General features: G+C 40.4%; 1 protein-coding gene across 1 annotated transcript in view; it reads left to right on the forward strand.

Moving 5' to 3' along the window:
- OCRL (OCRL inositol polyphosphate-5-phosphatase) overlaps positions 1-16,472 on the forward strand; it is a 52,381-nt gene that overhangs the window by 10,917 nt on the left and 24,992 nt on the right. The window contains exons 4-13 of the mRNA XM_033201153.1: positions 6,522-6,632; positions 7,058-7,147; positions 7,825-7,945; positions 8,032-8,193; positions 10,260-10,361; positions 10,890-11,004; positions 11,807-11,923; positions 12,022-12,209; positions 14,372-14,483; positions 15,858-15,967. Coding sequence (XP_033057044.1) covers positions 7,857-7,945; positions 8,032-8,193; positions 10,260-10,361; positions 10,890-11,004; positions 11,807-11,923; positions 12,022-12,209; positions 14,372-14,483; positions 15,858-15,967 — 995 coding nt within the window. The 5' untranslated portion in view covers positions 6,522-6,632; positions 7,058-7,147; positions 7,825-7,856. The remainder of the gene's footprint in view (positions 1-6,521; positions 6,633-7,057; positions 7,148-7,824; positions 7,946-8,031; positions 8,194-10,259; positions 10,362-10,889; positions 11,005-11,806; positions 11,924-12,021; positions 12,210-14,371; positions 14,484-15,857; positions 15,968-16,472) is intronic.

Here is a 16,472-nt window from a genome sequence, read left to right on the forward strand (position 1 = left end):
CTAGTAGCTACTATTGTTGTACACTATACCAGTGAGAATATTGGGACCAGTGGTAAACGATGATGTTTCTTGTTTGGCTCCTGATTTCAGTGAGAATGCCTCAAGTGGTATTTCACTGTTAATGACATTATTGCTTGTTGATTTAACAGGTTTTTTTTTTTAATTAAGAAACTGCATTTATTTCAAGTTTGTGTTTTTTAAAATTATGAATGTATACTGAATTTTAGCAAATGTCTTTTCAGTATTTATGGAGATGATTTTATTCTTTCTTATTTGACCAATTGGTACACTGTATTGTACTAATTTCCTAATATTAAACTGCCCCTTGTTTATTTATTATTCAACAAATATTTGTTGAGTGCCTTCTCTTTGTCAGGCACTTTTGTAAGTGCAGAATCAGTACAGAATGACAAAGATAAAGTTGCTGCTCCTACTTTGGTTCTTGCTTCTGTGCAATTTGGTACTAGTGTCACACAGATACCTATAATTCAATCATTCATTCTATAAAAATACGACTATCTTTTATGTGCCAGGAACTACGCTAGGCTCTAGGGATATAGCAGAAAGCTGTACAGTCATGATACTTTAAGGATTTTAATATAGGAAACAGACTTTAAACTGATAAGATACAGATAATTGTTGTTTGGGTTTTTTTTGTTTTGTTTTGTTTTTGTTTTTGTTTTTTCTGAGACGGAGTCTTACTCCGTCATCCAGGCTGGAGCGCAGTGGCGCCATCTCGGCTCACTGCAAGCTCCGCCTCCCAGGTTCACACCATTCTCCTGCCTCAGCCTCCCAAGTAGCTGGGACTACAGACGCCCGCCACCAGGCCTGGCTAATTTTTTGTGTTTTTAGTGGAGACAGGGTTTCACCATGTTAGCCAGGATGGTCTCAATCTCCTGACCTTGTGATCTGCCCGTGTCAACCTCCTAAAGTGCTGGGATTACAGGTGTAAGCCACCGCACCCGACCCAGATACTTGTAGTTTTAATAAATGCTCTTGAGGGAAGGTACTAAGAGTTTATGCGAGGAGTAACTATATTAGGAGGCTGGTCAAGGAAGACCACTTTGAAGAAGTGACAATTAAATTGAGACCAGAGGGGCTAAGTAAGAGACCGGTTAAGATGGGAGAGAGAAGAATTTACCAGGTAAAGGGAATCACAAGGCTCCAGGCTGGGAAGTAGCTTGACACTTTCTTTGAAGTGAAAGAAGACCAGGGTGCCTAAAACAGGTCTTGGGCACCAAGGTAAGAAAAACGGGCTAGGGGACAGATCTGCAGGATCTTGTAAGCCTTGTATTAAATCTGAATTTTGAGATTTCAAAAATGAGAAGAATATGAAGGATTTTATGCTGGGGTGTCATCATTTGCATGGAAGCAGAGAGACCAGTTAGGAGGCTGTTTCCATAGCATAAGCTAGAGAATGTGGTGGCAGTAGTAATGAAGATAAGCAGTCAGACTTGATAGATGTTTTTGGAGGTAAAATCCATAGGAATTGGTTTGAGTGTAGGGGGTGAGAGGAAGTGTCAAGGATGAATCTCGGGTTTCTGACATGACTGTGGATGATGGTACCATTTGCAGAAATAAGAACACTGCAGAAAGAATGAGTTTTCCTTAAGGGGGAAGGGTCATGAATTCAGTTTCAGTCATGTTTAGTTTGAGATTTTTTTTTTTTTTTTTTTTTTGAGATGGAACCTCGCTCTTGTCACCCAGGCTGGAGGGGAGTGGCGCAATCTCAGCTCACTGCAACCTCCACCTCCCGGGTTCAAGCTATTCCCCTGCCTCAGCCTCCTGAGTAGCTGGGATTACAGGTGCCCGCCACCATGCCCAGCTAATTTTTGTACTTTCAACAGAGATGGGGGTTTCGCCTTATTGGCCAGGCTGGTCTGGAACTCCTGACCTCAGGTGATCTGCCCACCTCGGCCTCCCAAAGTTCTGGGATTAGCAGGCGTGAGCCACCTTACCTGGCTGAGATTTTTTTTTGAGACACTTGAGTGTAGATGATAAATTGGCGAGTGAACGTATGCATCTGAATCTCAGAAGAAAGGTCTGGGTCACTAGCACGTAGATGATACTCAAAATCGTAAGAGATGATGTGATTGTGTGTGGACTGTGCTATCGAATACAGTAGCCACTAGCTACATGTGCCTATTTAAAATAATTAGAAATAAAATGAGAAATTCAGTCCCTCAGTTGCAGCAGTCGCATATCAAGTTGTTAGCTACCAAATCGGACAGCACAGTTTAGAGCATGCCCATAGTCACAGAAAGTCCCATTGGACAATACTGGTATAGAATGAGAAAAAAGATTTATGTTTGAACTTGAGGAGCTCCACTTTTTAAATGTTAGATAGAGGAAGAGATACTTCAAGGGCACTCAAAATTAGTGACGAGAGAGAGAGAAACTAGATGAGTATGGTATCGTAGAAGCCTTTGGAAGAGATTATGTCAAGCCCTGATTAACTGTTGATTTCTGCTAATAGGTCTAATAAGATGACTGAAGAATATCCATGGGATGGAGGTTATTGGTGAACTTAAAGCAATTTCAGATAAGTAGTGGGTTTGAAAGTCATATTGGAATGGATTCAAGTAAGAAATGGGAGGTCTGTGACTGTGTGTCTTTTAAAGAAACATGACTGCAGGGGAATATAGAGATGGACTGGAGTTGGAGGGAAATCAGAGCCCCAGGAATATTTTTGTTTTTCAGATGAGAAGGACTTAGAACATGATTATATGCTAATGTGGAGGAACTAGTGAAAGGGAAAGCGTTAAGGATATGGGGATGTGTCTAGGGAATAGTTGTGAGTGTACGATTACTGAGAGAATCAGAGGGGTTGTAATTCAAAGTGAAGGAGGCTTGATAGGAGGATCTTCTTCCTTGTATCAGTAGGAAAGGATGAGATGAGTACAAATACAGATAATTTCCATGTGATAGCTTTATTTTTTCTCTGAAGTATGAGCTGAAGCATTCTGCTTAGAATAAGAGGGCTCAAGAAGATGGGGGATCCAAATTTTGAGGATAAATGAGTAGGTGTGAAACAGTTGTTTCAGATAGTAGTAGGAGACTGATTGACTGTGGGAACTTAGGTTGCTTCCTATGATAGAGGACCCAGTTGAGATTGGCAATCAGGAATTTATAATGATAGCCATCTGGTTGTGGATGTGCATATTTGCCCCCTCTGGTTGTTCAGGTATAAGTTCAGAAAAGCAATTAGTTCGATTTATGAGGGTTGGTATTTAGCCAAGTAGGTACCATGGAAGAACAGAGAGGTAAGGCAGTTCTGGGTTTTTGCAAGAGTGTAATGATGGCATCTGTTTGGTAAAAGGGGAAGTGAGAACAGGAAGGGGCTGACGGATAGTAAGGAAATGGAGAAATTAATGGACTGGAGGTTCCCATGAGGTTAAAAAAAAAAGTTACAGTGGGGATAATGAGCAAGTAAGTTGGAAGGAATAACATATCAGGGAGGGATATTTGAATTAGAGGTTTATGAAGTGGTGGTGGTTCTATGATGACAAAATCCAGGGTATAACTGAGAGGGTTCCAATGGCAACTGAGGAAGTGGTGGCTGAGGTGGAGGGGGAATCTCATTGGATGAGGAAGTTGAAGGTGTTAACTGGGTTTTCTGTGCTGATTTTAAAGGGACCCAAAGTTAATGGCAGGAGATTGAGTGTAGAGAAAGTCTTATGAGTGTTATCTTAGATTCTGAAGTTTCTGGGAGGATGATGCATGATCTTGTAGAGGAAAGGGAGGAAATGGTACATTCCAGTGGATGAGCCTCAAAGGAGAAAGGATTTTGCCTGAGGGAGAAGGAGAAAGAATAGTCTGGTGGTGTTATTAGGACAAATAAAGACACCAACTAAAAATTACTTCAGATGTGAGAGAATATAAACAGACTCCATTAAGAGGGTCAGGCCGGGCACGGTGGCTCAGGCCTGTAGTCCCAGCACTTTGGGAGCCTGAGGCGGGCAGATCATGAGGTCAGGAGTTTGAGACTAGCCTGGCCAACATGGTGAAACCCCGTCTCTACTAAAAATACAAAAAGTAGCTGGGCGTGGTGGTGCGTGCCTGTAATCCCAGCTACTTGGGAGGCTGAGGCAGGAGAATCGCTTGAACCCGGGTGGTGGAGGTTGCAGTGAGCCGAGATCACACCATTGCACTCCAGGCTGGGCAATAGAGACTGCATCTCAAAAATAAATAAATACATACATACATCCATCCATACAAGAGGGTTGTAGGAGAAGTGCTTCTCCTAGGGACCAGCCAGTTTTGCGGTAGACTCTGAATTTTAATGTGGACATATGGTCAGATCGCTGGGAAACTACGAGTGCCTGGGCTTCACCTCCAGAGATTCTGTTTTAATTGTCCTGGAGTGGGGCCTGGATTCAATATTGTTTTTAAAGTGCCTGTGGTGGCCAGGCACAGTGGCTCACGCCTAAAATCCCAGCACTTTGGGAGGCCAAGGTGAGCAGATCACGAGGTCAGGAGTTCGAGACCAGCCTGACCAACATGGTGAAACCCCATCTCTACCAAAAATACAACAATTAACCGGATGTGGTGGCAGGCACCTGTAATCCCAGCTACTCAGGAGGCTGAGGCAGGAGAATTGCTTGAACCCGGGGGACAAGGTTGCAGTGAGCTGAGTTCGTGCCACTGCATTCCAGTCTCGGCAACAGAGTGAGACTCCATCTCAAAAAATAAATAAATAAATAAAAATGAAGTGCCTCTGGTAATTTTAATGCATGCATAGTTGAGAACTACTGAGAGATGCAGAGAATATTCAGATGAAGTTGAGGATGTAGGAGTGTTTGCAGATCATAGAGGTGCAGAGGGTTTCAGGATGGACAAGAAGAGTAGAAGGTTGAGTCTTGAGGTAATTTGTTCTCTTTCTCAAGCAACATGGTGAGGGAGCATCCAGCGTTATTTTGTAAGCAATTTCTGGCCCATTAAATAGGTCAGTTATGTATTTGCTAAAATATGTCTTTCAGGAATTGTGTGTTTGTGTGTATGAGAGAGAATAAGGGTTTTTGTTCTAAATTTATGTCAGATAGAAACTACTCTTTTAAAACCACATTTAGTATAAATTATCTGAGAAAGAAAGGACTTGTTAGGCCCTGAAGGAGTTTTCCCTGTATCTTCATGGCTGCTGTAATTGACACTTTATTCCTTCCTCTCTTTTTTCCTTTCTACAGTGGCACCCTCATTAATTTTCTTATCTGTAGTCTATTAGGGTGCCTTCTTTCACATTTTTTCTCCATTTTTATCTCTTTTCTTCTAACTAATCATTTTATTTTCCTTTTTGTAACTCACTTTACAAAGATAGAAACAAGAAAAAATGCAGAGGACAAAAAGCCAAAGGTTCAGAAGTGAATTTCCACCATAAAAAATAAACTAGGATTTTCGTTCATTTTCTCATGTATTTGTTATTCACAAGTGTTAAAGAGTCCAGTTCATCAGTCATTAAATACCTTCTGTCTGTGAAGTCTAATGTTACTGTCACCAGTAGAGTGACCAGCAAGCCTTATTTGCCTGGGACTTTCCCAGTCTTAGCATTGGAAGTCCTGAGTCCTAGGAATCCTCTGAGTCCCATATAATGCTGGGACAGTTGGTTACCCTAGACTGCTGAAAGTGCTGGGTTCCCTGTATGTGCACCCTGCATGTGTATGCTGCCTCTTGCCCTTAAGGAGCTTGTAGTTTCCAGAGGCATGAGAAAACAACGTATGTAATAAATCAGTTACAATAAGAATAGAAACAAGTACATAGGTTTCCTGGATCACCACATCCAAACAGTTGATATAGATGATAACTATAGGGCATCAGAAAAGGGGAGACAATATGTTATACACATATGAAATTAAAGTCCTAGCTAACTTTGCTTCTAATTCTCCTAGTTTCCAATTGGGCTATACTTGAACCAAACCACTTCTGACCATAGGTCATTATATTGTTTTTGTATGTTTATTCAACACATACATTTTAAACTTGAGGTAATGAGTTGTAGATGCTTCTTTTCAGAATACTTCAGTATCACTATTTTTAAGTCATTTTGTAAATTTAATCTGTACTTACAGACAAACCGTCCTACTTCTTTTATTCCCCTTGTGCTTCAGATACTCTGACAATATGATCTGGACTTGAAATGATAGGAATTTCCAGCTAAGGAATGGGAGGAGGGTGATTTGAGGAATTTACCTTTTGCTAGAATTCGAAGGTCCCTGCTTTGATGTCTGAGAGAGAGATCAGAACGCAGGAAAGTATGATTTTAGTGTGTGTCATATCCTTAGATGGGGCTGCTCATTGACACAGTTCATCAGCCCTAGGAGTTCTCACTTCCCTTAGGGTTCCCTCTCTGCATCACCCCTTCCACCACCGTCGTACTGACTCTCTTGATCTTGTACATGTGCTTCCTATATTATAGATCTGGAATATTTGTGTTCTGGACTTTCTATTAACCTGATAAGTTGAGAATATGATCCCAGTAAAACATTTTATCCCATAGCAGTGTATGTATGGATTTCAATTCTTTTTAGGTGGCTGCAAAATTCGGGTTCAGGGGGACTGGATCAGAGAGCGCCGCTTTGAAATCCCTGATGAGGAACACTGTTTGAAGTTCCTCTCAGCTGTCCTTGCTGCTCAGAAAGGTAACTCAAGACTCAGCAATTTTCTTTCTTCTATTTCAATGGGAGTGGAATTCTGACATGCTGATACAGAGGAAAGTGGCCATTGGCAAAATACCTCACCCTTGAAGCCCTGATAGCTGATTTTTTTTTCTTCAGGAGTGAACACAGGGATAGGTTAGGGAACAAATCTGCCCAGCTTTTAGGACACTAGGCCTGTTTTCAGAATATTCAGTGTCGTGGCAAGCACAGATTACCATAGACTATAATTCTCCTTCTGCCCCTAGATGACCCCAGAGCTGCCCTCATTTCCTTAGTTTCTTCCACTGTATCCAAAGATGGTGCTGGCCCCTGCTTTTAAGGAATGTTGAAAGAATGGCTTTTGGCTATGGTAAATTCTACTCAATGAAAGACTTCCCAGTTTCTTACCATGAACCTTATCTCTCCAGCTCAGTCACAACTTCTTGTTCCAGAGCAAAAGGACTCATCTAGCTGGTACCAGAAATTAGACACTAAGGACAAACCTTCTGTTTTTTCAGGTACTAAAAAGTTCCTGGTTCCCTTGTTGCTATGGTCATTGCAGAGTCAGTGGATTTTATCAGGCCAAATATGGTGATGTAGATTAAAGCCAATGTCAGACACATTCTCCTGCAGAGTAGTTTTATCAAGTCCAGACCCACTGACCAGCATTCACTCCTTATCCTTTCTGTAGCATGGTAGCTGTTCAGGAGCCAGCTTAGGAGGATAGTAGAAAGTACAAGCTCCAGAGCCAGACAGCCTGGGTTTGAATCCCAAGTGAAGGACTTACTAGTTATACGACCTTCATCGAGTTACTCAACAACTCTGAACTTCCATTTTCTTTTCTTTAATATGGGAAGATTTTTAATAGTACTAACTTTGTGGGTTTTTTGTGATGATTAAGTGAGATAATGATATATTCCCTTACTGTCAACCAGGCATTGTGCTGTCTTCAATAAATGTTAGCTATTACTAGTCTGTTCCAAGTTATTGTAAACTATTGTTCTAATTAGTATATCAGTGCTTCAGGAATGGGTGTGCTTCTTCAAACCCCAATCCAAGTAATTTCTACCCTTATGGTAGCTTTCTGTTTAGTAATACCACTGATCAAATTGTGATCAAATCAAAGCCCTGTTACCCTGGATATGTTGGATGTTAGATTTTTTCCCCCTTTGACTTTGGGGTCTGTGTCTTTCAGGGCTTCTCGGATTTGAAGACAATTTTTCTTCTATGAATTTGGACAAGAAAATAAATTCACAAAATCAGCCTACTGGGATTCACCGGGAACCCCCACCTCCACCCCCTTTAGTGAATAAAATGTAAGTCCCATGTGAAAACATATTTCCCCTGTAGGAGAATTATAGTTTTAACAATTTTACTTTTGAATCTCTCGTTTATTTGCTAGGCTTCCACGTGAAAAAGAAGCTTCTAACAAGGAGCAGCCCAAAGTGACCAACACCATGCGGAAGCTCTTTGTACCAAATACCCAATCTGGGCAGCGGGAGGGTCTCATCAAACATATCCTGGCAAAGCGAGAGAAAGAATATGTCAACATTCAGACTTTCAGGTTAGTGTCTCTTTTGCTTCCTGAGTCTAAAAAGTTAGTAGGTATAACACAGTGGCCTGGTGATATTTAAGACATTAGCCTAATTAAGAATCAAAATATGATAAAAACGGCCGGGCGCGGTGGCTCAAGCCTGTAATCCCAGCACTTTGGGAGGCCGAGACGGGCGGATCACGAGGTCAGGAGATCGAGACCATCCTGGCTAACACGGTGAAACCCCGTCTCTACTAAAAATACAAAAACTAGCCGGGCGAGGTGGCGGGCGCCTGTAGTCCCAGCTACTGTGGAGGCTGAGGCAGGAGAATGGCTTAAACCCGGGAGGCGGAGCTTGCAGTGAGCTGAGATCTGGCCACTGCACTCCAGTCCAGGCGACAGAGCGAGACTCCGCCTCAAAAAAAAAAAAAAAAACAAAAAAACAAAATATGATAAAAACGAATGGTCGCCTGTTTCAAGCTCCTGTCTCTATGCTGGCCAATAACATGCATATCAAAAATAATGCAGATGCTACAGTTTCCCTTGGATTTTCTCTTTTTTTGTGAGTCAGGGTCTTTCTGTCACCCAGGCTGGAGAGCAGATCATGGCTCACTGTAGCCTCAACCTCTTAGTCCTAAGCAATCTTCCCACCCCAGCCCCGCAAGTAGGTGGGACTATAGGTACACACCACCACATCCAGCTAATTTTTTTTTTTGAGACGGAGTCTCACTCCGTCACCCAGGCTGGAGTACAGTGGCACACTCTCAGCTCACTGCAAGCTCCGCCTCCCAGGTTCACACCATTCTCCTGCCTCAGTCTCCCGAGTAGCTGGGACTACAGGTGCCTGCCACCACTCCCGGCTATTTTTTTTTTTAATTTTTTTTTTTTAATTTTTTTATTTTTGGTAGAGACTGGGTTTCACCATGTTGCCCAGGCTAGTCTCAAATTCCCGAACTCAGGCAATCCACCTGCCTCGGCCTCACAAAGTGCTGGGATTACAGGCTTGAGCCACTGTGCTTGGCCTTCCCTTGGACTTTCTAACTACTAATTTATGCCATGTCTACTAATGTCTCTATCGAGTCCTAGAGAACCAAATCAAGGTCACGTGTACTAGGGAATTTTCCCCTAGCACATTCCATAAGCAAGCGTGTTTATATATATATCTGGCCTGCTAAGTTTTTTTTTTTTCAGCCAATATTAGAAAATTAAAGTCCATCATTACCACTAGCTCTTAACTTACTTACTTTGGTAAGTAAAGAAAGTTTCACCCAGTCCTCTTGATTGGGAGGTCTATCTTGGATTCTTTCATCTGTATTATTTTTTATTTCATCTTTACTTGTCGACATCTTCTTTTCTGGACCTGTGTGTGTATGCTGCATGTGAGGTACCATGTGGCATGTATCACCAATGCATGAAGCAACACCACCTTTCTTTGTTATTCATGAGCAGAATGTACCCTTCTAGTCCAAGATTCTAGTCCCATCTGCTTTCCTGTCATGCCTCATTTATTCTAATTCAATCATAACTATATCACTGTGCTAAAACTTCCAGTTCCTCATATTGCCCACTATGCTTATATTTGTGTGTAAACAGTTAAGACAGTCATGAGTTTTCCCTTCTGCTTTCCCCCTTAATACTATGTCTGCCTCATCAGAATTTCCTACACAGATGTCTTTGTAATCCTTCAGGAAGTGAATTTCTGGAGTCAACTACAGCCCCTTATAGAACATTTATCCATGTTTGACTAGCTTACAGCATGAAGATACCTCTTTCCCATCCGTAAGCTCTCCTTTCAAGTATGAGTTTGGATGGAGCTTAATTGAAAGGAAATGTGGTATAGCAATTACCTTTGCATTTTTTAAAAATAGAGACTTGGTTTCCTCTGTAGTTTTACTTAATGTAAAATTTAGAGAAAATAAGCCCACTGCCTTTGTGTTCTAGATGCAAAAGATCTTTCTTACATATGTAGCAAAACATTTTGAGGAATTATGTTAGCATATTGTGAACATACCTTTGTATAGAAGTGAAAAGAAAGACCTTCTGTTGGTTTATACTTCATCTTTGTTTTCAAATTATCTTTTCATGTTATGTATTAGGTTTTTTGTTGGAACTTGGAATGTGAATGGCCAGTCTCCAGATAGCGGGTTAGAACCTTGGCTGAACTGTGATCCCAGTCCTCCTGATATCTACTGCATTGGGTAAAGAACACTTCTGGAATTTCCTTTTGGCTATATGTTTGGTGTTAGTTTACATGATGTTTTTGCCTTTTTTAAAAAAGAATTTGGTAAAACCTACTGTAGACTATACACGAGAGTTAACTTGTGGGTCAAATTTGTGAGAACAGAAAGGAACAGATACCTAAAATGGTGTGAGGAAGCATCTAACTTTCTTGAAACCCATAGGAATCTATATATTCTGCATAGAAACTTAAGACTTGAGGTCAGTTCTAACAGTGACAGTTCCTAGGATATAAGCGCAAAGCTCTGCTGTTACCCTCTGTGGGAGGTATTTTGATTTATTTTTTGCATAGCTTATGAATGTACTTGTGGGAATTGTTTAGAAAAGAAAGCTACTTGTCGTTACTTATAGCTTGGGTGAACAGAGCAGTTCTATAAAATTTATCTCTCTCCCATCTTTTTTTCATTTGCTGTTTCAACATATGGGACAGGAGGTAGCCAGAGATAATTATGGGATATGTATAGATCTCACATCCCTTTTTTCCTCAGATTCCAAGAACTGGACTTGAGCACAGAAGCCTTTTTTTACTTTGAATCTGTGAAGGAACAAGAATGGTCCATGGCTGTAGAGAGGGGTTTGCATTCCAAAGCCAAGTATAAAAAAGTAAGCCGCATTTAATTATCTTTTTAAGTATATGACTAAATAGGGCTCACCGGGAGTTATTCCATTATCTACAACTTGTTCGAAAAGAACAGTTTAATTGAATTCTTCTCTGTGTGTAGTACTGGGATAGGGCAGACTGATCATTCATCCGTATTTCCTAGAAAAAAATTTCCCTAAGCTTTTGGATACTGTATTTTCATTGCTTAGATAGCTTTTAGGGGAAAAAAGAATTTTATTATTCATATATCAGTACTTAGTTTGAAATAATTACACATAAGAGTTCTGATTTATGCAGTAAAACTTGAAGATTGAGATTACTCACTGACATGGTCAGAACTGAATGCTTTACAGAAAAGCAGTATGAAATATGGGCTCATGGTGCATGTGTTGCAATCAGTGAAGTAAAAAGGAGTGCTGTTGGTTGATTTCAATTTCTTAGAAAATTAGACATCAGAAACTAGGAAGGAAAGGTGGAAGGAACAAGCTGGGGTAGTGGCTTTATTATTTGAACTTTTAATGCTGCTTACTCCTGGTAGGCTAAGAAGTGATTAAAAGAATGGATCTAGAGCTGAAAGTACTCATTGTCCCTCCAGGCTTTTAACTCTTACTGGTCAGAGCCAGATTAGAGCCTCCCCAGAGAATATTGGTTTCCACTTGATGGGGTCCACTGTGAAATTAGAGGATATGAATTCAGGTTTGGGCATTGGTATATCATCTTGATGAAAAATTAGTCATGGGATGTTAGATATGTGGCAACAATTGGTATTAACATTAACCTTTTATAACTCCGCGGAACCCATAGGTTCAACTGGTACGCCTTGTCGGGATGATGCTTCTTATATTTGCCAGAAAGGATCAGTGTCGATATATTCGTGATATTGCTACAGAAACAGTTGGAACTGGAATCATGGGGAAAATGGTGAGTTACTTTGGAAATGAGTTTGATTATTATTCATGTTCATGTAAAGTTCAGTTGCTAGTTCAGTGTACTAATTGAATAATTACTCTTGCTAACAGGGAAACAAAGGTGGGGTCGCTGTGAGATTTGTGTTTCACAACACCACCTTTTGCATTGTCAATTCCCATCTGGCTGCCCACGTGGAGGACTTTGAGAGAAGGAATCAAGATTATAAGGACATTTGTGCAAGAATGAGTTTTGTGGTCCCAAATCAGACCCTCCCACAATTGAACATCATGAAGCATGAGTAAGTGATTAACTCACCTGTAGCCTTTGAGTAGTGGCTACAGGAGTTTGGATAGTGAAGAGATTAAATGTGGTGAAATACTGTAGAGCTGTGAAGAGTGAAAGATTACCAGTGAGGGATTGGGGTCACAAAGAAGAGAGGGTTTTTGAGTAACAACAGATCATTGAGGCAGAGAAATTAGAGTTGATATCAGAGGAAAGGATAGTTCTATTAGTGGGGCATCTAGAATAATGCTGGAGGGTCTGTAGTTGGAGTCAGTTTTTATTGTTTTTATGATAAAGTAGAAATACTCATTGTAAATGTAATAAGAGATAAAATGAGAACTAAAATTTCCTCATTTCATATTCTCTACCTAGCCAGTCCCTCTCTCCAAAGGAAACCGTTCTTAACAGTTGGGTGTGTAGCCTTTTAGATCTGTACTGTCTAAGATGACAACCAGTAGCCATATATATGGCTGTTAGGTACCTGAAAGTGACTGGTCCAAATTAAGATATGCTGTATGCATAAACTATATATTGGATTTTAAAGACTTAGGAAAAAGATGTACAATATCTTGATTTCTAAAATATTGATCACATGTTGAAATAATTTGAATATATTGAGTAAAATGAAATTTATTGATATTTTCACTAGTTTTTTTCTTTTTAAATGCATCTACTAGAAAATTTAAAATTATATTGTGAGGTACATTATAATTCTATTAAATAGTGCTATTCTAGCCTTTTGTCTATTCACATACAAACACACACATAGGTACCTGGTGTATAAGACTATATGATTCGGCCGGGCGCGGTGGCTCACGCCTGTAATCCCAGCACTTTGGGAGGCCGAGGCGGGCGGATCACGAGGTCAGGAGATCGAGACCATCCTGGCTGACACGGTGAAACCCCGTCTCTACTAAAAATACAAAAAATTAGCTGGGCGTGGTGGCGGGCACCTGTGGTCCCAGCTACTCAGGAGGCTGAGGCAGGAGAATGGCATGAACCCGAAGGTGGAGGTTGCAGTGAGCTGAGATCCTGCCACTGCACTCTAGCCCGGGCGACAGAGCGAGACTCTGTCTCAAAAAAAAAAACATGACTATATTATTCTATTTATTGTATTTATTGTGGATCCCTTTCCAAGCCCCTAGATCTACATTGTTCTTTTTAATGGCTGTGATTATTAAAAATAGGGGCAGCAGAGAGAGATCAGTGAAGAATGGGATTTAATAAGCATAGAAGCAGAGATGTGTTGAGTAGATATGGTGGTGGTAGAAAATGATTAGTTTTAAAGAAATTAATATAGAGAGTAGAGTAATTGGGGAAAGAGGAGGAAAGAGTAGGGATATTCAACTATTTTCCATAATGTCTCAATAATTAGGATCATGTGGAATTCTATTTCACAGTGGTAAAGTTAAGGCCTTAAAATGTATGTATGGTCATGAAGTTGCCATGAAATTCCATAAATTTATTTTCCCAGATTCCATAAATTTCATGTTGCATTTGAGATTGTCAGAATGACCCATTGGGGACTTGAGATCACTCAACAGGAGAGTCCATTTTGATGTGGTAATTTCATTGTCTCCCTTTGTGGGGCTCAGCACATCTAAGGGCCTGTTGCTGTTATTGGGAGCTGAGGATCCCATGGAATGCCAGTCTCCTTCCTGCCTGTAACTTGGGCAATGGTAGACGGATTAGGCTACACTAGAGAGCCCTGGACCTACTTTTCTTAGTGGGTCCTGCCTGGGAGAGCTGTCACTCAGACCATGCAGACCTTAGTGGAGAACCTGCAGAACTTCAGGGCTCTGAGAGGCGGAAGACGTTCAGATTCTCTTTCCCTAAAGACCTGGCTAGTAGCCAGGCAAAATTTTGAAGCTAGTCCAGCAAATAAACTGCATACTTCTCAGTCCATTAACTCCTTGGCTTCTGAATCCCATACATAATATTTCCCATTTTCATTCTTCATGTGTAGAGTCCTGTTCTCCCACCTATTTTGTAATCCCTTGTCTCTCTCAGGTGTTGATAGTAGTTGCCCTCAAAGGATTAGTTACAACTTTAAACCCTTGTGAGGTAGTGGTTAGTGAGCGTTTGTCAATAATCTACCCATTTTTCTTCTCTCCATCCTTCTCTGTTTTTTTATGCTAATCACTGCTACTTCTGTTCATATATTTTTTTGATCCTTAGTGTTGTCATTTGGTTGGGAGATTTGAATTATAGACTCTGCATGCCTGATGCCAATGAGGTGAAAAGTCTTATTAATAAGAAAGACCTTCAGAGACTCTTGAAATTCGACCAGGTAAGTAAAGTTTCATTTTAAAGGAACTTTCCTAGATGGGAGATGAGGTTGTTAGAGTTATGGGAGGTATGTCTTACTCTAGGGAGTGACGGAAACGTCTTACTGTCTTGTGAAAACAGTGTAACTAGTGATGCATTGACTACATACAAGATTTGTAGTGCTTTCATTAAGTGCTTGGATGGGAGGAGGGAAGATAACGTTAGTGATAAAAAGTAAATATAACATTTATTCAAAACGTCTTTATCAAGAAGAGATTTCAGAGATTTGTATAAATGAGTTGGTGAATGGGTGGGGTTAATTGGAGAACACTTCCTGGAGGAAGTGGGCCTTCAGCTATGTTGATGTGGTTTGGCAGATGGAACAGGGAAAACTGTTCTATGATTACTTGGCAGACTGAGGAACAGCTTGGAGGTAAAAGAGGGAGGCCCTGTGAGGGGAATTGGGAAGCACAGAAAAGAAGTTTGTCTGGGATGAACAGCATAGGCTATGGGCTCATGGGAACTAGATGATAAGTTGAAGCTAACTGGTATTTAAAACCTGCAGAAAAAGCATTGAGTCAGTAACATTTACATAAAACCTGATATTCAAAAACCTGGTTTCCATATATTTGAAGCAGTAAATTTGCTTCAGAACCTGGCATGTGACTTGAATTTTTACTTCAACATATGGATACTGGCTGCTAAAAGTGAATGCTGCTTATTGAGGGAAGAAAATGTTTTGACTTCATTCGAATAATCTTTAAATCGTTATGAGAGCCTTTTCAACCTTCAGACGTAGCCAACATTCAGGTGATTTGCAGCAGAATGGTTTTTGTAGTGAGCCGTTCTTGTCTATGTCTACCTTCACATTGTGGTTGGCTGGCAAATTTCTTTGCTTTTTCTTTCTCTGTTCTGCCTCCAAAAGGGGTATATTTAGGATAAATTCTGAGTCTTATGTAACTCTGGTAAAATATTTGAGTGAGGATCTTTCAAAACAATTTGAAACTATTCGCTGAATTTGGTTTGTGGAATTATTCATTCAATATTTGTGTGCTTTTTCTTTAAATTAAAATTGTGCTGGGTGGTTTCTGCCCAGCTCCAAGGAACTTATAATTATTCAGATTTCGTTTTTCCATTTTACCTTCTGCCATTATTAGCAATAAAAGAATAGTGATGTGCTAATAACAAGCATCCTATCTGAGGGTGAGTTTAGATGCTATGGGAATGCTGAGATTTAATTCATAAGGTATAGAAGTTTTATTTATGTACCCTCACAACAGTTGTAAAGGCTGTGGAACTAGATACTTAGAAATGGGAACAGTGGCTTATCAACCTGATTATCTGTTATATTAAGATAGTGTTATCCTGCTTATTTGATGCTTCTTTCTATCTGTAGCTAAATATTCAGCGCACACAGAAAAAAGCTTTTGTTGACTTCAATGAAGGGGAAATCAAGTTCATCCCCACTTATAAGTATGACTCTAAAACAGACCGGTGGGATTCCAGGTAAAGTAATAAGAACCATCTCACAGAAAAGGTTAAGGCTTGATCTTACTTCTGACCCTCCATATTGGTAAGGGGCTAGGAATTTTTTAGGCCATACCATAAGCAGATATAAAAACCTAATGGCTCAGTGCTATTGTAGAACAATAGGAGTGTTTCATTCATCTATACTGAAAGGTGAGCCTATCTTAGGGAAGTTATTACTTATATGTCAAGACTGTTGAAGTTTTGTGGGCTGCCTACAGTGCCTTATTTCTCTCACCTCAGCAGACTTAGACTTGCTTAAATTTTTGCCTTCTTGATTTTGCCTTTGTTTCTTACCTATTACCTATTCTGGCTCCTTTTTTCCCAAACTACTCAACTGTTTAACTCAGGATACCAGAAGGCAAAACAAAGCCATGAAAGGTTCTTCTGGCACCAGTAGCTCTCAATCCTTAAAAGACTTTAGAATCTCTTAGAGAACTTCAAAAAATACTAATGCTTGAGGGCCGGGCGCGGTGGCTCAAGC

The sequence above is a fragment of the Trachypithecus francoisi genome, unplaced genomic scaffold (assembly GCF_009764315.1).
Source record: "Trachypithecus francoisi isolate TF-2019V2 unplaced genomic scaffold, Tfra_2.0 Lachesis_group6, whole genome shotgun sequence".
Lineage (NCBI taxonomy): Eukaryota > Metazoa > Chordata > Mammalia > Primates > Cercopithecidae > Trachypithecus > Trachypithecus francoisi.